Source organism: Chlorocebus sabaeus, chromosome 2, assembly GCF_047675955.1.
Source record: "Chlorocebus sabaeus isolate Y175 chromosome 2, mChlSab1.0.hap1, whole genome shotgun sequence".
NCBI lineage: Eukaryota > Metazoa > Chordata > Mammalia > Primates > Cercopithecidae > Chlorocebus > Chlorocebus sabaeus.
In genome coordinates this window covers 12,642,602-12,668,813 of record NC_132905.1, presented here as the reverse complement: position 1 = coordinate 12,668,813, position 26,212 = coordinate 12,642,602, and the positions used below count along the sequence as shown (strand labels likewise).

Here is a 26,212-nt window from a genome sequence, read left to right as displayed (position 1 = left end):
AATTTTGTTACTATCATTTTATACATGAGGAAATTAAGGCACAGAAAGGTTAGGTAATATGCCTCGGATCACAGAGCAAGCACATAGCAAAGCCAGAATTTGAACCCAAGATATCCAGGGCCAGAGAATGCATGCTTTATCACTTTGCTGTTTGGCCTCCCTTCTTGATAAGAGCAAAAAGTTTTTAAAATTTCCTTCCTTATGTAAAAAAGTAATTTTTAAAAAAGGGTTGAGGGTGGGGGATAATCTTATTTTCTGTCAAAATGACCTATTGTAGAATGGCACATTCATGCCATGGTGAACCGTGTGGCCATCACAATCCCTGAAGATACGCTGAGTGAAAAGAGCAAGGTATAAAACTGCCCGGTGGGATCCACCCTCCAAAACCAATGTTGTGTGGAAGAAAGAGATGGTCACTTTTGAATGGTTCTAGGGGACACAGAAAGAGCTCAAAAATCCACCGACCTGTGGTCTTCTCAGTAAACACGACTTTGGACTCAGCCGTAAAGTTCTGCCCCGTGAGGATCATTTGCTGGCCGCCGTAGACCAGGCAGCTGTCCGTGTCTTGTCTTTCAACCATGGGCAGCTCGTGAGCAGATCGCTGGGCTGCAGGCAAAAGAGAGAGAAGTCACTGTGACGAGGGGAGATGTCTGCTCAAAAGAGGAGGTCTGATTTCATGGTACTGAGACATGACATGCTCTGCCCACCTGTGTCACCTGTTGTTATCTAAAATGTGGAACCATCACCCCTGACAATCAATGACTGTACAAATGTTATGCCTTGTGAAAGTGCTCTAAGTCATTTGAGCTAATTTCCCTCTAACAACACATTTCGTTTTCATGAATCAAGGGACAGAGAGGCCTGTTCTCCTTACAGGAAGCCAGAGGCTGCCTGTTGTCCTTGTCCATAAGGAGGACAGGTACATGAGAATTGGTTTTCTTTATTCTCTTATAAAGGGATGGGCAAATCAACTTCTTGATAAGAGGTTTCCTTTGTTAAAGTATATCCTTTCTTTGTACATTTGATGTCAGTCAAAACATGAAGGCATCATGTATGCTAAGCTTGGGATATAGTACCTGAAGGTTTAGACATATTGCCTTTGGAATTCATTTATGATCTTTAACATAGTCTTTAAGACATCCATGATCTACCCCCATGATGTCCTTTTCTAGAACTCTCCCTCATTCACTCTGCTCCAGCCACACTTCTAGAACATTCTGTCTCTCACACATACTCAGCACACTCCTACCTTTGAGCATCTGCACTTTCTAGTGTCTGTCCTCCCCAGTAACCTACATGACTCTCTTCTCCACTTCTTGCAGGTCTCTACTCAACTGTCACCTCCTCTGAGAGGCTTCTTTAACCAACCCCACCCCCTCCCCAGAGTTAAAACAGCAGTACCCAGCCTGGTCCCTCTCTCTCATTCTCTGTCACCTTTGCTTTCTCTGTCCTACTTTGCTTTTCTCCGTAGAGCTTTTCACTTTCAGATACATTATATATAGCTTGTATCGGTTTATCTTCTTTCATCTTTCCCCTACTAGCATATAAGCCCAGGAAGGAGGGGCTTTGTTTTGTGTACTGCTGTAAGCCTAGGCCAGGAATAGTGCCGAGAACCTAGGAGGACATAGTAGTTGGTGGGTGGATGGATGGATGAGTGGATGAGTGGATGGGTGGGTGGGTGTGTGGGTGTGTGGGTGGGTGGATGGATGGATGGATGGATGGGTGGGTGGGTGGATAGGTGGATGGATAGATGGATGGATGGATGGATGGGTGGGTGGGTGGATAGGTGGATGGGTAGATGGATAGATGGATGGATGGATGGATGGGTGAATGGGTAGGTGGGTGGATGAATGGATATGGATATGTCTGTATCTCCCAATATGTATTCTCAATACATCTATTTATATCTATGTCCTCATCTATATTTGTAATAAATGAAAAATGGAGGCACAGGAAAGGCCTCTGCTGAGCACTAAACCAGAATGCTATACCTGAACGCTCATAGCAACCCTCTGAGGAAGGAAGTATTAAAATGATTCGCATTTGACTGGGGAGAAAACCAAAGCTAAGAGAAGTAAGGTCACCACTTGGCCAAGGATCCATGGTGAAGCTTAGATTTGAACCCTCAAAAGCAGGTTTCTCCAGCTCCAGAGCCCAATCTCTTAGGTTAACTAGTCAGTCACCTATTCCAGAAGCCAGGCTGCAGAAAAGAATGAAAACCTGCTCCAGCCATCTTCCCAGGGCAGGCAAGAAACAGGTCCCAGCCACAGCCAGGGCCCCGCCTCCTTAGGCCTCTCTCCTTCCAGCGTGGGCCAAGAGGCCGGGCCCGCCCCCCGGGGTGAGTCAGTCTGAGCTCTTGGCATTCCTTCCCAAGCCCAGAGAACTGGGCAGAGGGCCAGCCCCTTCCACGCCAGGAGCCTGCAGACCTCCCCATCCGGGAGCCTGGGCAGTAACTGCATGAGGCCCACAGACCAATTCTAACCCTTCCCTCCTGCCTTGCCTGGGCCTCCAGGCCACTGGCATCCCCCTGTATCTGCTGGGGCCACTCAATGGAGCAACGATGCACTTGGCAACATTTCAGGAGTCACTGTGCACCAGCCAGAGGCTTCCAGACACTCCACCTTGAAAGTGCCACCCAGCAGCGACTCAGACCAATCCCCTGATGGCTTTTCCCAACCCCAGCTCAGCCCAGGCGCCCTCTGTTCCCAGAGATCCGCCTGCAGGCGCTGCCCCAGGGGCTGCCGGCTACAAGGATAGATTACAAAGATCTCTCCGCAGAAGCAGCTAATCTCTCCCACATGGGCTGGGTTATTAATCCTTTCTTTCAATATCAAAGTTTTGTGATGACTTCCTAATTGAGCTGCCACAAATGAGATTTATTAGCAGCAAGAACAGCAGCTGCAGGTTCAGGCTTTGAAGATCTGCCTTTGATGAAATTGGGGAGCAGCTGGGGGCTTTTGGCCCCGGGGATGGGTGGGGCAGTGGCTAGAGCATCCCACCCGTTTTACAGGTGGAAAGCCTGAGTCATCGCTACTGGGCAAGCCAGCCCAAGGCTTGTGGCCAGGCGGGCTGGGGACTGGAAGGGGCTGCAAGCTCTCAGTGCTGGGCGGGAGGCTGGCGCGGACAGTTGAGCTGTGAATCACTGCACACTGCTGTGAGCACAGCTCCTCTTTCCTGCGGCAGCCTTATTGCTTCTCCCTTCAAAGCCTCATAGTCTCAGCAACCAACAGATTCAACCTTTGCCAAGTCTGCATTTCCTACCTCCCTACCTGAAGGAAAACCCTTTTTTTTTTTAATGAAAATCTAAAGAGACAGAAAAAAGAGAAAACAGTGAGAGTCTAGTCCAGCTGCCTGTACGCCTTTAGCTGTATTCTAGTCTCACAACTCTAAGTGCGGGTCAGAGGTGCTGGCATCACTGGAGAGCTTGTTAGACACGCAGTACACCTCAGGCCCCACCCCAGACCTACGGAGCCCAGATCTGCAGTTTTACAAGGAGCCCATGTGATTCCTGTGCACTATCACGTTTGAGAAGCTCTGTTTAGCCCTGGCCAATTCGAATGGGAAGTTAAAAATACTGACACCCACACCCTCCCCTTTTTTTTTTTTTTTTTTTTTGTTGTGAAACACGCTCTCACTCTGCCACCCAGGCAGGAGTACAGTGGTGGCATCACGGCTCACTGCAGCCTCCACCTCCTGGGCTCAAGTGATCCTCCCACCCCAGCCTCCCGAGTACCTGGCATTACAGGTGTGTGCCACCACATCCTACTTATTTTTGTAGAGACAGGGTTTTGCCATGTTGCTGAGGCTTGTCTTGAACTCCTGGGCTCAAGCGATCTGCCTGCCTCGGCCTCCCAAAGTGCTGGGATTATAGACATGAGCCACCGTGTCCGGCCCAGGGTCCAATTCTAAAGCAAGGTTTCTCAACCTTGACACCATTGCCATTTGGAGCTGGATCATTCTTTGTTGCTAGCAGGCAAGGGGTGTCCTGGGCATTGTACAATGTTTTACCAGCATCCCTGGGTTCTACCTTTCAGATGCAAGGAGCACCCCACCCCCCGGTTGTGACAACCAAGACTGTCTCCAGACAAGGCTGGATATCCCCTGGGGAAGAGGGGTGCAAAATCATCCCTGGTTGAGAACAGCTGTTCTAGAGATTCTGACTTAAATGATCTGAGGATGAGGACACGAGCATCGTTCTTATCTTTAAAAAAAAAAAAAAAAATCTTCAAGCCAGGTACAGTGGTTCATGCCTGTAATCCCAGCACTTTGGGAGGCTGAGGCAGGCAGATCACGAGGTCAGGAAATAAAGACCATCCTGGCCAACATGGTGAAGCCCCATCTCTACCAAAACTGCAAAAAAAAAAAAAAAATTAGCTGGGTGTGGTGGCGCGCATCTGTAGTCCCAGCTCCTCGGGAGGCTGAGGCAGAAGAATTGAACCGGGGAGGTGGAGGTTGCAGTGAGCCGAGATCATGCCACCGCACTCCAGCCTGGCGACACAGCGAGACTTTGTCTCAAAAACAGAAACAATCTTCAAATGATTCCAAGAGGCCACAGCCAGGTTTGATCTGTGGTACCATCACTACAGGGCAATGCAGGCCTCTGGGAGCTGCAAGAGAATACATCATTAACTGCTGCTCGGGCTCTGGGGTCAGAAAGCCATGGTTTTGAGTCCTGCATCTGCCATCCCTGCTCTGTGACCCTGGGCAAGTCACTTCACCTCTCTGAGTTACAGATGCCTCCTCTGTGAAGTCATAACAGTACCTGCCCTCATCAAGACCCTGCATATGAATATATGGACGCAGTTAGTACATAGATGGTAAAATATCAAATATCAACCCAAATGGTCATCCATGGATACATGGATAAACAAAGCGTGGTATATCCATGCAGAATATTACTCAGCCACGAAAAGCAATGCAGTGCTCTCCCATGCCATGACATTGAAACCATGAGGCGAAGTAAAAGGAACCAGACACAAAAGGACAAATGGCATGTGATCCCATTTATGTCAATTGGCCTGAATGGGCAAACGCAGAGACGGAGAGCAGATCGGGGCTTGCTGGGGGTGGAAACTGGGCAGTGGCTGCTAATATAGGAGGCGTTTCTTTCTCTGGTGATAAAAAAAAAAGTTCTGCAGGCCAGATGGGGTTTTCTCAGCCTGATGTCACTCTGTCCAGGTTCAAGTTCTATCTTCATAGTTTACTAGCTGCATGGCCTTCGAGTGGCAGCTCTCTGTGCCTCAGTTTCCTCATAAGCAAAAATGATAAAGTTTGGTCGGGTGCAGTGTCTCACGCCTGTAATCCTAGCACTTTGGGAGGCTGAGGCAGGTGGCTCACCTGAGGTCAGAAGTTCGAGGCCAGCCTGACCAATATGGTTAAACCCCATCTCTACTAAAAAATACAAAAATTGACCTGGCCTGGTAGCATGTACCTGTAATCCCGGCTACTCAGGTGGCAGAGATGGGAGAATCACTTGAACCCAGGAGGCGGAAGTTGCAGTGAGCCGAGATCGTGCTACTATACTCCAGGCTGGACAACAAAGCAAGACTTCGTCTCAAAAAAAAAAAAGTTCTGCAACTACAGGGTAGTGGCAGTTGCACAATATTGTGAATGTACTTCACGCACTGAATTGTATGCTTTAAAATAGCTAAAAGGGTAAATTTTATGCGTATTTTACCACAATAGGAGAAAATACCCTATAGAAAGCAAAACGGCCCCCGCTTAGCACACAGTAACAGCATGAGACAGGATAGTCTTTGCTATCGTTGACTTTCAAAAATGCCCCTCTTTTTCTTGCTAAGTTATTTTCAAAACATGTTTATTTGTTTAAACCCTTAAATCATAGCCCTACAGCAAGGAAGACACTGTTACTCCCATCTAGAAAGGAGAGGACAGATGCTCAGAGCTCGGCTTCAGTGAAGGGCAGCACCTGCTCTTGGTGAAGGCTATAGTGTTGGACACCCCCGTGGGTGATCCTTGTAGCGGTTTTCACAGCTCTGAGCCTCAGTCTCCCCATCTGTAAAATGGGGCTGTTCATAGTCCCACTTCACAGGTTATTATGAGGATTAAACAAGTTCATCAAAAGCGCGTCTGGCTTAATAAACACGGGTCAGCAAGGTTAGCAACACTGAAAGCTGTAGCTTCTGAGAGGCTGTATGTGCCAGCCACAGACATTGTTGTCTTATATATTTTACCATATTTGTACCAAACACATGCATGTGTGTACACAGGTCATCTCTGTGGTCACTGCTGTTCTGGGTGAATCCTGAGCCATAACCCAGGTTTCTTTTTTTTTTTTTTTTTTTTTTGAGACGGAGTCTTGCTCTGTAGCCCGGGCTGGACTGCAGTGGCCAGATCTCAGCTCACTGCAAGCTCCGCCTCCCGGGTTTACGCCATTCTCCTGCCTCAGCCTCCGGAGTAGCTGGGACTACAGGCGCCCGCCACCTCGCCCGGCTAGTTTTTTGTATTTTTAGTAGAGATGGGGTTTCACCGTGTTAGCCAGGATGGTCTCGATCTCCTGACCTCGTGATCCGCCTGTCTCGGCCTCCCAAAGTGCTGGGATTACAGGCTTGAGCCACTGCGCCCGGCCCCATAACCCAGGTTTCTTCTTTTTTTCTTTTTTAATAGAGACTGGATATTGCCATGTTGCCTAGGCTGATCTCAAACACCTGAGCTCTGGCGATCCACACGCCTCGGCCTCCCAAAGTGCTGGGATCATAGGCATGAGCCACTACGCCCGGCTCAGGTTTCTTGACCCCGATGGCCAGTGTTTCTCAAAGTGTGGCTCCCAGGTCACCTGTAGCAAAACCTTCCCCCACCAACACAAGGTCAGAAGGTGCTAGATGAAAATGCAGATGACCAGTCCACATCCCTCACCCACGGTGCCCCAATCTCTTGGGCAGAAGCCAGACATTTGCATTTTAACAATCTTTCTGGGTGACTTGTCACGCACATTTGCTTAAGAGCCAAGTTCCACACTTAAGGGGCCACCTGAGGACGGGGAACTCCTCCGGGGCAGGTCCCAGTCTTCAGAGAACCCAGAGGCAAAGTCATTAGCTTTTGAAAGAGGAACTGAAGCCAGCGCACAGCAGCCCAAATTACCCTCCTGAGCTCTACTTCTCTATTGCTCTCTGATGCAACCTCCTTATCACCTATGGCTGCTAAATAGGGTGACAGGTCCAGGGTGGCTGGGAGGGCTCTCAGGAAGCCCAGTGGGCCTCCCAGGCTTGCGCCCACCCTCCTCATCAGCCCCCCTTTCTCCCATTCATTTCTGAGATTGCAGACAATCCAAACCGCACAGCCTGCAGTTTTCCAACCAAACCAGGCACCTTTCTTTTAAAGTCATCTTTGAGGGCCTGGCTCAGGCCTGCGGGTGAAGTCTTGACCTCTGCTCCAGCTTAAGCTTCAGGGTGGCCCCTGCAAAGGGACTTCCCCAGGCTTCCCTCCTGCCCCTGGATTCTGGCACGTCATAAAGTGGCTCAGGGGGCTCTTGTATTTTACGAGCTCTGAATCAACGGGACGCTGTTGGTTTAACCAGTTTGGGTGTTTACTTTCTCTTGCAACAGTGCCCACCTGCGGCACAGCAGAGGCCACTGCAAAGGTTCAGCGAAGAAAACTTATACCAACACAGGGTCCCCCACATCAGCCCAAGTGGGCCTGGAAATGGGATGTTATTGCCCGACTATCTGAAATTTGACATCAAGCTGGGTGGCCAAGAATTATGATCTATCCAAGAACCTCAGGAGAGACTGGTTAGAGAAATTCGCTCCTGCAGAGAGGGCAGGTTCTGTTAATAACAGTGAACAGGCTGGGCATGGTGGCTTACCCCTGTAATCCCAGCACTTTGGGAGGCCAAGGTGGGCAGATCACTTGAGGTCAGAAGTTCGAGACCAGCCTGGCCAACATGGTGAAACCCCATCTCTACTAAAGCTACAAAAAAAGTTAGCTGGGCGTGGTGGTGCGTGCCTGTAATCCCAGCTACTTGGGAGGCTGAGGCAAGAGAATTGCTTGACCTGGGAGGTGGAGGCTGCAGCGAGTTGAGATTGCACCACTGCCCTCCAGCCTGGGTGACAGAACAAGACTCTGTCTCAACAATAAAAATAAGTTTAAATTTAAAAATTAACAGGCCGGGCGGGATGACTCATGCCTGTAATCCCAGCACTTTGGGAGGCTGAGGCTGGCAGATCACCTGAGGTCAGGAGTTTGAGACCAGCCTGGTCAACATGATGAAACCCCATCTCTACTAATACAAAAAAAAAAAAAAAAAAAATAGCTGGGCATGGTGGCATGCACCTGTAATCCCAGTCACTCGGGAGGCTGAGGTAGGAGAACTGCTTGAACCTGGGAGGCAGAGGTTGCAGTGAGTTGAGATTGCGCCCCTGTCCTCTAGCCTGGGTGACAGAGAGAGACTCTGTCTGAAAAAAATAAAAAGTAACAGCAGACGATTACAAATGCAATAAAGACTACAGATTGCAGGCACATCATATACACATTTTTAAAAATATTCTAAAACACCCACACCATGAAGCAACTTAGGGTTCAGATAAAAGTAACATTCTAATGTTGGGACTTTGAGCAAGACACTTAATTTCTTTGCCTCTGTTTTTCATCTATAAAATGGGAATATCACAGCACTAACCACACTGGGCTGCCTGCAGATTAAATGAGCTAATCCAGGGGACTGCATGGTATCTCATCAGGACTCAGTGAATGTTAGTTGTGTTTATTTTTATTGCTAAACTTCATGAGACCACAAAGCAGGAATCACTCCCATTTTAGAGTAGAAGATACTGATCCTCCCAGAGAAGGAATAAGCTCGGGAGCTCACAGCGAATGGAGAGGCAGAATTTGGACCTACACTGTGGGATTCCACTACCCCACAGGTCACTCTGCAGTGAAATGGAGGACTTCGTGGGAAAGACACCGGCCAGCCCAGGCAAGAAAGTTTCTCCTACTGGTCATCGTTCTGGCCCGAGCACGGAGCAACCCTGGCCTCGGCGCTCCAGTTGCTGTAAGCCCATCTTGTCTCTCTGTATCAGGCCCCATCCTTGGCCGTGAGCCTGGTCTGGCTGGGCCTGGCTTGGCCCAGAATGTGCTGCTGACTCAGGCATCTCCCGGGAGAGGCTGTGAGCAGGGCCAGCAGACAGGCCCCCCAGCCTCCACTCTGGCTGTTCCCTGGGTCTTCCCTGGGAAGTGGGAAAGTGGAGGGGAACCAAAATCTCCCTTAGTGTGGGGCTCACCTCTTTGAGGGAACCACTAAGGTCCACGGCAAGGGAGTGGGGTATGATGTGTGCAAATGCATGGGACGCACAGTGAGTGACGAAGCTCTAGCTGTGGGCCTCGGTGGGGCGGCCTCGGCTTCAGCTTTCTCATATGGAGAAATGCAGCGGTAGGGCCCTCCTGTGAGACTTGCCTAGCTCATCCGCTCCGCAGCACATCAGGGAGAGTAGGAGCTGCTTTCTCTCCTCCGATCGGATCATTACTCTCCATTCCAATGTACCAACAGGCACCCTCTTCAGAATATTCCCAGTGATCCAGAGCTCACCAGCCCCTAACCTGATGAACTCTGGATCACTGAGGAACCCAGGCAGCCCGGACAGAGAAAAGAGCACAGCTTGAACCCCAGGCTCTGCCCCTGCCTTGCCAGCCGTGGGACTGTAGCAAGTCACTCATCTTTCGGAGCCTCAGCCTGCAGGCGCCCACACCCTGCAAGGGTGCTTTTCTGTGCCTCCATCACTGGCATGTAATCAAATGCTTCTGAACAAATGAACTGAGCAAGCATTTAAGATGGGCCTTCTGAGGTTATGATGAGGATGGAAATGAGTTAACCTCAGTGCATTTGTGGGCACACCGTAGGTGTTCAGAAGGGCCCTCTGCCTTCCCAGCTCCCTCATAACTAGCCCAGTAAAGGGCTGGGCAGGTAACTATTTCAATCAGCACAGAAGCCACCCCAATCCTGGGCTCTCCAAAAAAAACAACTTTCCTCCACTCACTCATCAGCCGGCCCACCCCACTGGGCCAGATAACTATCGGGGTTCCTTCCCAGCAGCAGGGTGTGTTACAGGCTGTCTGCTCACCTGAAACAATGAATGTTTGCTCGACTCTCACACCAGCCTACTGCTTCCTGGGTTTCAGACTCCTGCAGTGACAGGGTGGCAGCCAGACGTACGTAAAGCCTGCTTTACAGAGCTACGTGAGGGCTGCAGGCAAGACAATGAGATCCGTCCACACTGGGCCACCACAAAGGAGGCACTTGAGTTACGCTGTAGGATCACGTCTGGCACTTCCTGTGTGAGACACACACGCATTGAACCACCACCGCGAGGGAGGTACTATTATTCTTCCCATTTTACAGATAGGGAAAGTGAGGCATAGAGTATTTAAGTAACCTTGCCAGGACTAAGTAGCCAGTAAGTGGCCAGTAAGTGGCAGAGGCAGGATTTGAACCCAAGCCACCTGCTCCAGAGCCCACACTCCTAACCGCCACTCTAAACTGCTTCTCCCCATCATGCGACTTTCTGGCGCTTCTGAAATAGGGCTTCTTGGTCATTTGTCTTGGAGAGTAGAGGCTGACGAAGGCCTGGCCAACCTGCTCTCTGTCCAATGCTCCAGTTTCATCCAAGATTTACCACTATAGGATCTTGAGGGAGGCAATCTAGTGCCAGGTGTGGTGGGGGGATTGGGGGGTGGGGGGTGGGTGGACAGGTGCCCACAGCCCCCTGGAGGCCCCTGAGCTGGTCTCTGATTTATAATGAGATGATACCACCCTTTGGGTTTCTGGCCCATATTAATCTATCACCCAATATGTAGCTCAGCCTTGATGCCCCGAGGCTCAGTGGGATGCGATGTCACCGCTGGCTTGCCCCTCACTAGCTGGATGGCCGCAGGCAAGTTCACTTCTCCATGCTACAGTTTTTCCAGCCTCTTCTCATACTGATTCAGCCACAATACAGAAGGTGCTTGACACACAGTAGGTGATTAATAACTGTTCATTTCTCTACACCTCTTCCCTGTTCTGTCCCTCTCATCTTCTTTCTTCCTTCATTCTGCCTTCAAGTATTGATTAGCACCTACTATGTGCTAGGCTGTGTGCTAAATGAATATTAAAATAGAAATCACAGCTGGGCGTGGCAGGTCAGGCCTGTAATCCCAGCACTTTGGGAGGCTGAGTGCCATTGCACTCCAGCCTGAGCCACGAGAGTGAGACTTTGTCTTAAAAAAAAAAAAAAAGGCACAAGACACTACCTGAAAATAAACAGGAAAGCCACAGATAGGGGAAAAATATACACAAATCTGACAAAAGACTTATGTCCAGAATATATAAAGAACTGATGCATATTAACAACAAAAACATGAATAACCCAGTTAAAAATGGGCAAATAGTTGAACAGACACTTTACCAAAGAAGATACATAGGCCAGGCACGGTGGCTCACGCCTGTAATCCCAACACTTTGGGAGGTGGAAGCAGGTGGATGACCTGAGGTCAGGAGCTCGAGACCAGCCTGGCCAACATGGTGAAACCCCATCTCTACTAAAAATACAAAAATTAGCCGGGCATGGTGGCGGGCAACTGTAATCCCAGCTACTCCAGAGGCTGAGGCAGAAGAATCACTTGAAGCTGGGAGGCAGAGGTTGCAGTGAGCTGAGATCATGCCATTGCACTCCAGCCTGGGGGACAAGAGTGAGATTCCGTCTCAAAAAAATAAAAAATAAAAAAATAGAAGATACATAGATAGCCAACAAGCATCTGAATCAGTAGTCATTAGGGAAATGCACATTAAAACCACAATGAGATCCTATTTCACACTCATTAGAAGGGTTAAAATTTAAAAGACTCACAATACCAAATATTGGCGAAGATGCAGAGCAACTGGAACCCTCATACATCCTTGTTCAGAGTGGAATGTGATGTTGAAAATACGTAAATAAAAACATACACATCCAAGTCCATTCCTAGGTCATTTACCCAAGAGAAATGAAAGCATTTGCCCACAAAAGGACTTGAATAGGAATGTTCATAGTAGCCTTATCCATAAACCCAAGCCCTGGGAACAGACCGAATGTCTATCAATGGTAAATAAACAATTGTTATATTCATGCAATTGAATAGTGCTCAGCAATAAATAGGAATGCACTACTGAATCACTCCACAGCAGTGACAGATCTCAAAAATAACATGCTGAGCAAAAACAGCCAGACCCAGAAGGGTACACACTGTATTAATTCCATTCTATAAAGTTCTAGAACAGGGAAGATTAATCAACCGTGATAGAAATCAGAACAGCGGCTGCCTCTGTGTGTGGGCTTGAGGAGGAGGCCTTGGCTGAAGGGACATGGGAACGTTCAGGAGTGAAGAAAGTGCTGTCTTGAGTGGTGGTTACGTGGGTATATGCGATTGTCAAAAATCACTGAACGCTTACAATCTGTGCGATCTACTTTAATTATACCTCCATAAAAAATATATATGTCACAAAGAGAGGCAGAGAGGGAAAACAGCATGTGAGAAAATCCATTTTCTAACCCACACCCCATACCCACTCCGCAAAATGAGCAAAGTGAATTTACATTCTGTGCCCTGAGCTGGCAGGGCTTTGTGTGAAATTGCTTTACATGTTTTCTGAAATACACTGGGCAGAGAGGCCCATCTGCTGGGCAGGGAGAGAGTCATGGTGGCTTGGGCGGAACTGCCTGCAGACATGGCTGGGCCTGGAGACATGGCTGGGCCTGCAGACATGGCTGGAGAGGTTCTGTTAAGTTATCTCAGGGCCAGGTGTGTGCCTGTGGACGTCTCCTATCTCATTGCAGCCTTTTCTACCCCACCGGGCAGTGTGGAAATACAGTCTGGAGATAGTCACTATGTGCCGAGCCCTGGTAAACATTGCCTGGTTCAGTCTTTATAGGACAGAGACTGACAAGTAAATGGGGCTGTCAGAGCACAAAGTGGGGGACCCCATACCGTGTGGGGTCAGGGAATGCTTCCTCCTTGAGGAGCCGTCTAAACAGAGGCCTTGGAGGAGGAGGGGTTAGCCAAGCCACTGGAGGGTAGGGAGGGGTGGGCTCCAGATAAGCACCTCAAAGTCTACCCCACATCAGAATCACTGGGAGAGCTCTGAAAGCCCCCATGGCCAGGCCACATCCTGACAACCAAATCAGAGTCTCCGGGGTGGGACCAGGACATCGGTAATTTTTTTTTTTCTTTTCTGAAACAGCATCTAACTTTGTCACCCAAGCTGGAGTGTAGTGGTGCAATCTTGGCTCACTGCAGCCTCGACCTCCTGGGTCCAAGCAATCCTCCACCTCAGGCCTCAGCTGGGACTACAGGCACGCACCAGCACGCCTGGCTAATTGTTTTTGTAGAGATGGGTTTTCACCATATTGGTCAGGCTGGTCTCCAACTCCTGAGCTCAAGCAATCCTCTAGCTTCAACCTCCCAAAGCGCTGAGATTACAGACGTGAGCCACTGAGCCTGGCTGGGCATCAGTATTTTTTTAATACAACTCCCAGGTAATTCTAGCATACAGTCAAGCTTGAGAACCTATGTTCTGGGTGGAGGTGACAGTGTGCAAAAGCCAAAAAGTCAGGGAAAGATCCCAATGCATTTGGGAACTGAGGAGCAGATAGGAAGGGAAGCAAGAAATGCAGTTGAGGAAGTGTAGTGGGTTACATAGTACTCCCTACCCGACTCCTCCTCCCTGCAAACCATCCACCCACAAGCTCAGAATGTACCTTATTTGGAACCAGGGTCTTTGCGGATATAATTAACGTAATAATGGAGATGAGATCACCCTGGATTAGGTATAAACCAAATAAGTGCATCCTCATAAGTAACAGAAAAAGACACACAGAGAGACCCAGAAAACGCCCGTGTGCAGACAGAGGCAGAGACTGGAGCAATGCAGCCACAAGCCAAGGAAGGCCAGGGAGACCAGCAGGCACCAAAAGCTGGCGGGGATGGCACCGGTGGTTTCTCCCCTGCGTCTCCAGCGGGAACCAACCCTGCCAACACCTTGATTTTAGACTTCTGGCCTCCAAAACAGTGAGAGAATACATTTCTGTTGTTTCAAGCCACCTGGTTTGCAGTAATTGGTTATGACAGCCTAGGAAACTAACATAAGAGGGAAGCAGGCGCCAGCTCTACCCCTACAGGGAAACTGGAGTTGAAGCTGACAACACCAAGAAGGCTGGGCTCAGGCGGGGAATGAGGCTGAGCAGGAGAAGGGGAACTGCTCCGTGCCAAGTGGAGAAGGGAGGGCAGGCCCCAGTAGCCGCTGTCTATCATGGATAGTCTTGTTGTTGGGGAAGACGGGGGTGATCCCTCTGACCTCTTCCATACTCCAGAGAAGTGGGAGGTGCGGTTATCTACATGGAGTGGGAAGGGGTCGGGGCAGCATTGAGAGGTTGGAAGACTGGAGAAGGGTCAGGTCAGTCTTCCTGAGAATAAGGAAAGGAGCAGTGGGGGAAGTTGGAAGGATCTCCTCGGCAATGCTAAAGCCCTAGTGGAAACAGAAGACTGCAAACATGAGGGTGCCAGTGTGCAAAAGTGAGATTGCAGCTCTGGCCAGCTGGCAAGCAAATAAACATAAGGCACCTGCACTTCTAGCAAATCACTCCCACCTTCCAAAGAGCAGTCTCTAGTAGTTTGCTCATGTTGTTTCTGCTAGCATCGGAGAACTTACCCTTCATCCCTAAGACAGTACATAAAACGCATCTCCAAAGTAAATAAGTTAGCCTTGCAAATAAGTACCAGCCTATGAAGTGTTTTTCTCACCAACTCACTCTCCCTGTCATTGGAGACTCTCGCTTAGTCAGTATACACTGTCTAAGGGTATACTGTCATTAGTAACAATTTATTTTACAATACTCTGCCAGCCCATGTTACTAATTGCTAATATGTATTTACTGACTACCTCCCTATGGATTATACAGTAAGCCGTCAATAAATATTTATGGACCTACTAGGCACTGGTCTAGGGAAACAGAACAAAGAAGTAAATTAAAATGACAGAAAATTATTAGTGAGAACTAGAGTGGCCAGCTGGTAGCTCAGCTTGGTATTGCAAGAGAGGGTGGGTTATGGGAACCAAAAGAAGAAGGGATTTCATAGAACCAGAAAGTTGGAGACTGGCTTTCCTACCTACCAAGTAAAAACAGGTGAATCACTTTACCAAGAAGTCTCAGTTTCCTTCTCTGTCAAAAGAAGGCAGGTGAATCAGGCAAATGCCTTTTTAAAAAGAAAAGAAAACAATTTTCAACGTTCAAATAGCTTTCTAACACCCTGAAGATCTTGCTGGAGGTACATGTGGTTAAGTGATGATCCTCAAAGTCTTAAATCGACATAAGATAAGTTGCCTTGAGAAACCCAAAGAGAGGGAGGATCAGGGGCTCCTGTCCCCACCTTGCTACAAACCCCAGTCCCATCCTGGAAAGTGAGTCATTTGCCAGAAAGGGGAGACCTTATCTGCTCAGAGTCCCCCAAATCACTGCAAGTTTCCTTCCAAAAACATCTTGAGAGGTTCAAAACCAAGACTTTGGTGGGGCAGCCATCATGACCAGCATTTGATGGACAGGAGTGGGGTCTACTAAGCTGAGTAGGGGAATTCCAATATTTCTAGTAATGGGGTTTTCAACATGTTTTCCCTTGTTATCTACTATTGGGTCTTTCTCTTCTAAGATCAGAAAACAAGCTCACCACCAATTCAGACTGATCCACGTCTTGACTCGAAAGGCTGAAAGAAATTAGAGTGACTCTTCATTCACTTCCAAAGACCAACCAAGACCAAGTTCTGCCTGCTCTCCCAAAAAAGGGACCATCCTCTCCTTCCTGACTTTTCACCATGAGGGCTAGTCTTTCCCAAACTCTTCTGCAGAAAATACACTTTACCTTTGCATGTTAGTCTTAAGACTTCCTCTGATTAACAGAAGCTATCTGTAGATATTTTCTGACCACAGAGCATTTTGATTTTTTACCATTTTTTAAAATCAGGATATTTTTTGGTTTATTTTTAAAAACCAGATGATTTCCAGCACCAGTTGATACACGCAGCAAAGCACCATGGCACATGTTTACCTATGTAACAAACCTGCACATCCTATACACGTACCTGAGAACTTAAAGTAAAATAAAATAGGCCAGGCAAGGTGGCTCACGCCTGTAATCCCAGCACTTTGGGAGGCTGAGGTGGTGGGTGGATAATCTGAGGTCAGGAGTTCGAGACTAGCCTGGCCAACATGGTGAAACCCCGTCTCTACTAAAAAATACAAAAAATTAGCCAGGCAGGGTAGCAGGTGCCTGTCATCTCAGTTACTCAGAGGGCTGGGGTGAGGCAGGAGAATCACTTGAACCCGGAAGGTAAAAGCTGCAGTGAGCCGAGATCACGCCACGGCAGTCTGACCTGGACGAGAGAGCAAGACTCCTTCTCAATAACATAAAACAAGCAAAACATTTGACCACATTGAGTCTATATTCCCATGTGGAAATACTGGCTGCAGTTGAGTAGCAACAGCGCATTTAGGTGGAGGAACGTCCCCAATCTCCACAATTCCCTGATGTCTGCCACCCAGCCTACCCCTTCATTTTCACAACCTCCCTGGCCTCTGTAGGAAGTTGAATTTGTGACACCTAGTTATGGTAAAATGTACAGCAAAAAGGAAAAAAACAAAAAACAAAAAACCCTGAACCATAATTTAATATGGAACATGTTTATAAGAGCATAAAACAAAATGTTGTTATAAGAAAGAGACTATAAAATAATAAAAACAGTTTTTGTTTCTGGAACAACGCCTATTTTTTTCTTCTTTATGCTTTTTTTTTTCCCCCCTCTTGAGACAGCGTCTCACTCTGTCACCCAGGCTGGAGTGCAGTGACACAATCTCAGCTCACCGCAACCTCCACCTCCTGGATTCAAGCGATTCTCCTGCCTCAGTCTCCCAAGTAGTTGGAATTACAGGTGCACACCACCATGCCCGGCTAATTTTGTATTTTTAGTAGAGATGGGGTTTCACTATGTTGGCCAGGCTGGTCTCGAACTCCTGACCTCAAGTGATCCACCCAAAGTGCTGGGATTACAGGTGTGAGCCACCGCACCTGGCCTCTTCTTTATACTTTTTAAAGTAACTCCTAAACTTTCAAACACTGAGCGGATAATAAGTGTTGTCACATCTAATCGCACAGATTAACTACAAAACTGTGTTAACGTACAGGTAGACTGTAAACCTAGGTACGAAGTACGTACGAATGAGCTCAAAGCTATTTCTTCTTTTGAAACCTGATAGAAATGTGCCAGGTTTCTGCTCAGTGTCCTTCCAAATGGCAGATCCTGGTCACTTCATATTAGATTCTGAAAATCTTCTGTAACGACACAACCATGTGTCTGGGTGTCCTTATCCCCTCCAGACTGTAAGCTCATTAAGGCCAAAGAAAGTGGCCTGCTCATCTGTGGATCCCCAACCCCTGGGATAGTGCAGATACAAAATAGAGCTCAGTCAACACGCAGAGATGGGCTGTGGGTGGGGGACAGGGCATGGCTCCTGCATGCAAAAGCCCCGGTTCCGATCCCAACCCTGACACTCTTTGGTTGTGTGCACAACTTACCCTCTTGTGACTCTACCTCCTCATCTGTAAAATGGGCCCACTGACACCAGCTAGTGCCAGGGATTACTGTGAATATTCATACTGAGCATTTAACACAGTGAGCAGCAGAGTCGAAGCTCAGTGAGTGAGAGCTGCTGTGTTTGTTATTGTTATTTAAACAATAAAGAAGGAAAAGAAAAAAGGGAACCACGCACAGCAAACTCACTCCAAATTCATCTATCCTTTAAGACCAGAACGATATTTACATATCTCAAGTCTTCTGAATGAAGCTTTAAGTTACTTATTGGCCCTATTATTTTTAAATTTCCCGTGAGGCCACGAAACCTTCCAGAACTCAATAGAAGCAGCAAAAGAACACTGCAATGTGCTCCATCTCTGGTCATCTCGGGTCAGCGTAACCCTGTGGGTCCCACACATTCCCACAGGCCACCCCAGGTACCTCACCCAGAATACACTGCTCCCAGGGAAAGCCCATGCGCCCTACGCTTTCCGAAGAAAGACGGGGCCCCAGGGTCCAACTTACAGCACTCGATGGGATTAGATGCAGTCTGCAAAGAGACGATTCTGCCACTGGACTCTGGGATGTGAACTCGGAAAACCAGCCTCACCCGCGTATTCTTTCTTCCAATGTCCGTCTCGCCTTTCCGCAGCTCAATGTCGGCGTTTCTGAGCTTCAAGATCCCCGCACAGTCGATGCTGCCAGGATGTTAAGAACCCCATTGTCACCAACTGTCTTCAGGAGCAGGAAAGATCACCCCCAAAACCGCCTTAGGCAGCCAAAATAATTTTACAGCCAGCCACTGGGGAAAACTGCAATACACCCACATAAGCATTTCAGCCAGGAATGTATACCAAGATGGGGGGAAAAGCAAACTTAAAGCAATTAGAGAAATGCCCCAGTGAAATTACTTCTCTGGGGAGATTTTTCATGCCAACTCTTCTACTCTGAAAAATATCTGAAAAACTCTATGTAACTAGGGAATACTGATTGTGGACCATTCAATAGATAAGAGTAGTGAATCAACATGAAATCTCTTGACTGTGACTGTGTATGAGAGCATCCTAGTTCTTAGGAAATGCACCCTGAAGTATTTAAAAGTAAAAGGGCGCAAAGTCTGCAACTACCTCTCAAACAGTTCGGGAAGAAACGGAGAGGTGGGAAGGAACGTGCTGGAGCACAGGTGAAGCATGTTAACGCCTGGGAATGCCGAGGGGGCAGGATTCCAGGAGTTCTTTGTATACTTCTTGCAGTATTTCTGTATGTTTGAATTTATTTTCCCATCCAAAGGTTTCTTTTAAACTCCAAAACGTGTGCAATGGTTCCCAGACTTTAGCCACAAGCATATTAGCTTTGTGAATTTGGACCTCTCTGCATCATTACTTAATGATCTCGCTAGGTCAAATTAATTTTTTAAATATAAGTAAATTTAACCTGATCCCATGCAACATAATACAAAGATTCATGAGTATTCTTCCTCCCAAGACACATGAAAATGCTGACATACTATACTTTTTTTTTTTTTTTTTTTTTTTTTTTTTGAGACAGAGTCTCGCTCTGTCACCCAGGCTGGAGTGCAGTAGTGTGATCTCGGCTCACTGCAACCTCCCCCCATCAGGTTCAAAAGATTCCCCTGCCTCAGCCTCCAGAGTATCTGGGATTACAGGCACCTGCCACCATACCCAGCTAATTTTTGTATTTTTAATAGAGATGGGGTTTCCCCATGTTGGCCAGGCTGGTCTCGAATTCCTGATCCCAAGTGATCCACCCACCTCGTCCTCCCAAAGTGCTGAGATTACAGGTGTGAGCCACGATGCCTGGCCTACATATTCTGCTTTTAAAATAGAAACATTTAAGGCCGGGCGCGGTGGCTCAAGCCTGTAATCCCAGCACTATGGGAGGCCGAGGCAGGCGGATCATGAGGTCAGGAGATCGAGACCATCCTGGCTAACACGGTGAAACCCCGTCTCTATTAAACAATACAAAAAACTAGCCGGGTGAGGTGGCGGGCGCCTGTAGTCCCAGCTACTCGGGAGGCTGAGGCAGGAGAATGGCGTAAACCCAGGAGGCGGAGCTTGCAGTGAGCAGAGATCCGGCCACCGCACTCCAGCCTGGGTGACAGAGCGAGACTCCGTCTCAAAATAAATAAATAAATAAATAAAATAAAATAAAATAAAATAAAATAAAATAAAATAAAATAGAAACATTTAAAACATAAATCACAATGGGTTGATGGATCACAGACTGAGAATTGCCATCAACAGCTGCTTCCATCCGTTCCGTAGAGTTCCCTCTCCCAAATCCCTGCCACCTGCCCCCTGCTCGCTTCTCCATGAAGACCCACCACCCTCAGCCCCCAGCCCTTACGTTGCCCTCATGTTGTTTTTGGGCTCCAGGGGGATCTCCAGGACTTTGGTGTTGCCCACAATCTTCTCATAGCTGGTGGTGGTGACAGTTTTCCCTGTGATTCGGTGCACCTGGTAGAAGGCGTGCGGCTTAAGGATCCGCTCATCGGCTGTCCCAATGAAGATCTGAAGTCCCAGAGGCTTGTTTTCCATGTAGCCATGGAGCTGGTGGGGGAGAAAACAAAATCATTATGATGTGGAGTGTGGTGGCTCTAATCCAATAAACAAAAAAGACCAGAGAGCTCATGGGCAGCAGACAGAGTATGGGATTTCTGCCGCATCTGGAAGAATGGAGAACTGGAAACAACCTTGATGTCCAGCCAGAGGGTAACGCTTGGATAAATTACAGGCATCCCCTCTAACATTGAATATTAAGCAGCCACTAGAAAGAATACAGTCAGTCAGAATTGCATTTATGGAGAAACAGCCAGAAACTGTGCTTAATTGATGACTGAGGGTGGAAGGAGTGTTGCATAGTAATGAGGATAACTGAAATTAACTGAAAATCAACTGAAAGGACAAACATAGAGCTCTTGATAGTGATTCCCTGGGAAGATCAGAAGAAAGAACTGTCACTTCTTACATGACTATATTCCAATGAACAAAGTTTGATTGCGTAACTTTAAAAAAGAGTGTGACAAAAATGCCATAGTCTAAGTCAAAAGATAAAGACTGAAAGAAAACATATGCAACATATAACAGATAAAACATTAGCACATACAATATATGAAGAATGCCTATAGTAAGTAAGTAAAAGATTCCCTGGCCATCTATTTAGAATCGAATCCCAATCCCAATGGCTTTCCCTATCTCCCTCTCCTACTTTTTATCCAGTCTAACACACTATATATTTTCTTGATTCCTTTTGTCTAAGTCTTTCTCCCAGAACTAAACTGTCACATCTCTGAGAGCAGGGATATTTGTCTAGTTAATTTGCCACAAAATCTCTAGTGCCTAGAATAATGCTTGGCACCTAGTAGGCATTCTAGTACATATTTGATGAATGAATTAATAAGGCTATCCAACAGAAAAAAAATGAGTAAGATATTTGAACAGAACATTCAGAGAAAAACAAATGACCAGTTTGACTTCTAAACAGAAAAATGCAAATGAGACAACCATGAGATACCACTTTTCACCCATTAGAGTTAGACTGGCACACATGTAGATATTTGATAATATCAAGTATTTTGGAGATTGCGGGGGAACAGACACTTTTATGCAGATGATAGCAATATAAACTGGTGTAACTATTTTAAAGAGTATTAGAGCAACAGCTTTAATAAAACTACATAAATAAACATTCTTTGACTCAGTAATTCCACCTCTTGGTATGTACCCTAGAGAAACACTGTATATGCAGGAGACACGTGCAAAAATGTTTACAAAAACAAACAGAATAATGAACAATGAGTTACATCAATAGCCTGACTACTAATAGGACATTCCTAGGCTATGATACACTAAGAAGCATTTTAAAAAATAGTGAGGTAGAAGTCTATGAACCAACCCAGAAAGATCTAGGACACACTGTTGAAAAACAAAAGCAATGTGTAGAAAAATATGTATAGCATGACACAACTTAAAGAAATGCAGAATGTTTTCTATCCATCCAGTTACAATAGAAAAAGGTGTAAAAGGATGTGCTCTAAACTGACTACATCATCATCACCTCTGTGAATGCAGGAGGAGCTCAAGATTGAGAAGGTGATCAAAGAGGACTTTGACTTTATATGCCATGTTATAGGAATAATAGATTCCTAGAAACCTGTGAAATATTAAAAGTATATATATATGTATGTATGTATATATATGTGTGTGTGTGTGTATATATATATATATATAATAACAAGAGACAAAAGGACATTGATCTAGAGTTTGATGATGTGTTCCTGTCTTTCATTGGGTGGAGAGACACTAGACAAATCATTTAATCTTTCTGTGCCTCTATTCCTTTCTCCACTAATTGAGTGGGACTACAAGTGACAACTCACGAAGAGCCCACTCTTCTCTGGAGATCCTTCAGTAGGATCTCCAGTCACCTGCCAAAAGGCAAAGTTGCAAGGTGATGAATGAGTACACATGGTCTAGAACTGTGCTATCCAATGCAAGAGCCACTAACCACATGGATATATTCACTAAAATTACGTAAATTGAAAATTCAGTTTTTCAGGTGCACTAGCCACATTTCAGTGCTCAGCAGCCACAGGGCACAAGCAGCACAGACACAGAACATTTCCATCATCACAGTAAGTCCTATTGAACAAGGCCGGTCTGAAAAGATGACACGCTCATGTCCCCTTCTAAAAGCCACACAAAGAGAGAGGCTGGGAGTGGAACTGTGTTAGATGATCACCTTCTTCATAACCGGCCACTTACATAAGTGTCTGGCACACACCTGAGAGGCGGCCTTGGGCCAAGATGGAAATCCAAGTCAGAAGCCCCTTATCTGAAGAACAGCTACTGTGCTCGGTGACGAAAATCAAAAGAAGGGCAGCATTGAGAAGAGATTTTGTTTTTGTTGTTTTTGCTTTGCATTTGAGCCCAAGACAAATATATTTCCTCATCTCCTCTCCTGGATTTATCAGGAGTTGGTATCAAGAAGAAAGGTAGGATGCAGAGTGAGCTCTGATGATGTGCAGCTGTTCCTCCCAATGACAGAAGCGCAGAAATCGCCTGCTGGGTGTACTCAAGATAAACAGGCAGGGAACACCTGGAGATAAAATCTATCACATCCCTACAGCTCCACCCGAATCCAGCCATTTCCATCCCCTCTCTTGTTGGCACACCTGCCCGAGCCACCATCACCCTTCATTGGAGTGACCAGCACAGACTGCTCAGCTTACCTCTGGCTGGTCTTTCACAGAACAGCTCAATGATCTTTTAAAAATGCAAATCAGATCCGGATACTCCCCTGCCTACAACCCTCCAAAGACTTCCTGTGGCCTTAGAATAAAATCCAAATTCGGTGTGATAGTCTAAGAGCCTTCCTACAGCCCAGCCTCTGCCTTCTCCTCCACCACCCCACTAGGCTCCTGCCAACCCCAGCCATCCTCCTGTTCCCTGAACACACCAAGGTCTTTCTGACCTCAAGGCCTTTGCACAAGACATTTTCTCTGCCTAGAATACTCTTCCACTGGCACATTTGGGTTTCAGATCTTCAGGTTTTTCCTGAACCAGATTAGATACACTCAGTGCTAAAGCCAGCTCTTTAGGCATTACAAGAACCAATCATTAAACCTATAGGAATTTTAAGAGCCAGTTGACACCACTTTGGTCACTTGGTATGTACATTTCCAGCCATAGTGGGAATATTTACACCACAAAAATGGACAGATGCTATAAACCAGGGCTTTTTTTTTCCCCTGGAAAACTGGATGTTAAGCATTTACTAGCACATCACTGGAATATTTACTTCATTAACACTTGAAATTTCCTTGTTTAGTTATTTGCTGAACACCTCTCCTGCCTGAACGTGAGTTTCACGGTAGTAGGAACCTTGCTTATTTTATTAGCATGGTCAATGAACATTTGTTGAATAATCTGTCACCATCAACAGTAATGCAGCACCAGGCGTGATGGCTCACGCCTGTAATCCCAGCACATTGGGAGGGCAACATGGGTGGATTTCTCGAGCCCAGAAGCTCAAGACCAGCGTGGACAACATGGCCTAACCCTGTCTCCACAAAAAAAAACTCAACAATTAGCCAGGCATAGTGCCGCATGTCTGTAGTCTCAGCTGCTTTGTGGCACTGAAGCGAGAGGATCAGTTGAGCCCAGGAGGTTGAGGCTACAGTGAGCCACAGTCGTGCCATTGCACCCCAGCCTGGGTAGCAGAGCATGACCCTGTCTCAAACAAATAAACCAACAAAAAACAGTAACGCAGCAGTGAAAGCATGTTTCCCTCATGCTGCACACCACACTTGACGTTTTATACATCTCACAACAATTCCATGTAAAACGGGCTCACTGCTACCCACATTTTACAGGTGAGGAAACTGAGGTTGCTAAGATCAGGCAACTTGTCCCAGTCAACACAGTGAGCATAAGGCAGAGCCAGGTTCCAAACTCCAGCCTCTCAGGCTCCAAACCCACCAGCTTCCCTGCCACCTTCTCCCTGTCCTCGGTGCCTGGTGGATTCCACTCTGCTCTCTGACTACAGGTCAGAAACGGCAGGTCCTCAAAGGGAAAATAAGTAAGTGCTAAGATGCAACATCAAGAATGTGCTTCCTGGGGCCAGGCATGGTGGCTCATGCCTGTAATCCCAGCACTTTGGGAGGCTGAGGCAGGCGGATCTCTTGAGGTCAGGAGTTCAAGACCAGCCTGGGCAACATGGCAAAACCCCATCTCTATGAAAAATATAAAAATTAGCCAGGCGTGGTGGCACGTGCCTGTAATCCCCGCTACTCGGGAGACCAAGGCAGGAGAATCACTTGAACGAGGCATCGGAGGTTGCAGTGAGCCAATATTGCACCACTGCACTCCAGCCTGGATGACAGAGCAAGACTCCATCTCAAAAAAAAAAAAAAAAAAATTAAAATAAAAAACAGAATGTGCTTCCTGCTGCACAGGAGTGGGGGAGGAGGGAGGGAGAGAAGAAGGAGCACAGAGGGAGATGGAGGGAGAGAAACAAACAGCAACCTAAACAAACAAAAATGGTAGCTCCTGGAGAGCAAAATCTTCTCCTTTATGAAAGCCAAGAATGGCCTCTCTGAGTAGAAGAGCAGCCTCTGGGTTGAGCTGGGCTGGCTCATACAATGTGAACAGACAGAATCCACCTGGCACTGGTGAGAGTCCCTTCCCCGCCTCCCCGGGTAACACCAGAAAGCAGCGTGGTATAGCAGAAAGCACACAGTTTTTCACTTTGGATCAGACATATCTGAATTTTGATGCCAGCTCTGCTTCTCGATGGCTGTGTGACTGTGAGCAATTGCTCCACCCCTGAGTTTCCATGTGCTCAGATAAAAGGGGGACATCACCCCCCACCCTGCAGGCCTCTTCTGAAAGGCGAAATAAGGTGACCTTTGTTGGGCACCAAAGCACAGCACACGGTAGGTACCCATGAAACTAGAACTTTCCTTGTCATCAGAGGATGACGCAAATCGAAACAGGGAGGTGATATTACAGAACTGAATGGAAGGGTGAAGAATGAATGTGAACAAAGTGAGAACCAACGTGAAGGCCTCCCATGCGGGAAAGCCCAGGCACTAATTCCAGTCTTCTCAGTGGGCTGGCTCAACAGTCACCAGCTTGGAGTGTCAGAGGAAAGAGGGGCCAGGTGAAGAAACCTCGTCATCTTGCATGAAAAGAACACTTCCCGTCCACCCTCCATCCTCCCCTTCTGCAAAAGGTGCAGAATGTGCCCAGAACCCCAACTGCTCAGCTGCCTCATTCTGGAAGAGCCTTCCTTGCCAGGTTCCCGGAGGTTTGATGAGAAGAACAGATAGCCATTTACTTGCTTCTCCAAAAAGTCAGTGATTTGGGTTTTGCAAACAGAACTTGATGTTTTGAGATGACGTGATCTGCCCTTCTGGTTCCAAACTCCCCATCATCCCCATTTTCGGGAGACTTCGGTCAGGAGGCTTTTCAGGCTTCTCCAAAGGTGAGGTCTTCTCGGTGGCCTGGGCCAGCAGTATCACACTCCGGGCACCGCAGACACATCCTGCAACACAGGAGCTCCACGTCACTGGCCTCCCGAGCAAAGGAAGCGCCACTTCCTGCAGCCAAGGTGAAGGCGAAAGTTTTCTGCTTCTTGTAATTTCCCAGGCGGTTGAAAAGGTTCCAGGAAGAAGCAGTGCTTCTAGTGCACACCATGAAGGGCTGAACGCATGGGAGGGGAGTGTCTGTGGCGTCCGTGGGGGTGGGGGCCCAGGCTGCAGCTCAGTGCGACTTCCATCTACCAAACTTCCCATCAAAGGGACCAAGAAGCAAGACTGCAGGCTTGGGGGCGTCGTTCTATTAATAATCCACTCTGTCCCCTTGTCAGCTCGGCTGCTTGAAAAACCGGATCTGAGGAATGATGTGTGATTTAGACATCCCACCACATTTAGCTATATAAACGATGCCATCCAACCTCGCCACAAGGAGAACGTTGCATCTTCCATAGGTGAAGACCTTTCTGTACAGTGTATTGGTATCACTTGCAAACATAGCATAATGTAATCTCCATAACAATGCTCAGAGAAGAGCAGTGTTATCCCATTTTTAGATGACAATG

At 47.3% G+C, this 26,212-nt stretch overlaps 1 protein-coding gene across 3 annotated transcripts in view; it reads right to left on the bottom strand.

Annotated features, from left to right (window-relative positions):
• NFATC2 (nuclear factor of activated T cells 2) overlaps window positions 1-26,212 on the bottom strand; it is a 171,783-nt gene that overhangs the window by 68,501 nt on the left and 77,070 nt on the right. For all 3 annotated transcript variants that reach the window (XM_008013989.3, XM_008013972.3, XM_008013966.3), the window contains exons 4-6: window positions 19,958-20,160; window positions 18,116-18,288; window positions 466-606 (exon numbers count right to left, since the gene is read on the bottom strand). In XM_008013989.3, coding sequence (XP_008012180.1) covers window positions 466-606; window positions 18,116-18,288; window positions 19,958-20,160 — 517 coding nt within the window. The remainder of the gene's footprint in view (window positions 1-465; window positions 607-18,115; window positions 18,289-19,957; window positions 20,161-26,212) is intronic.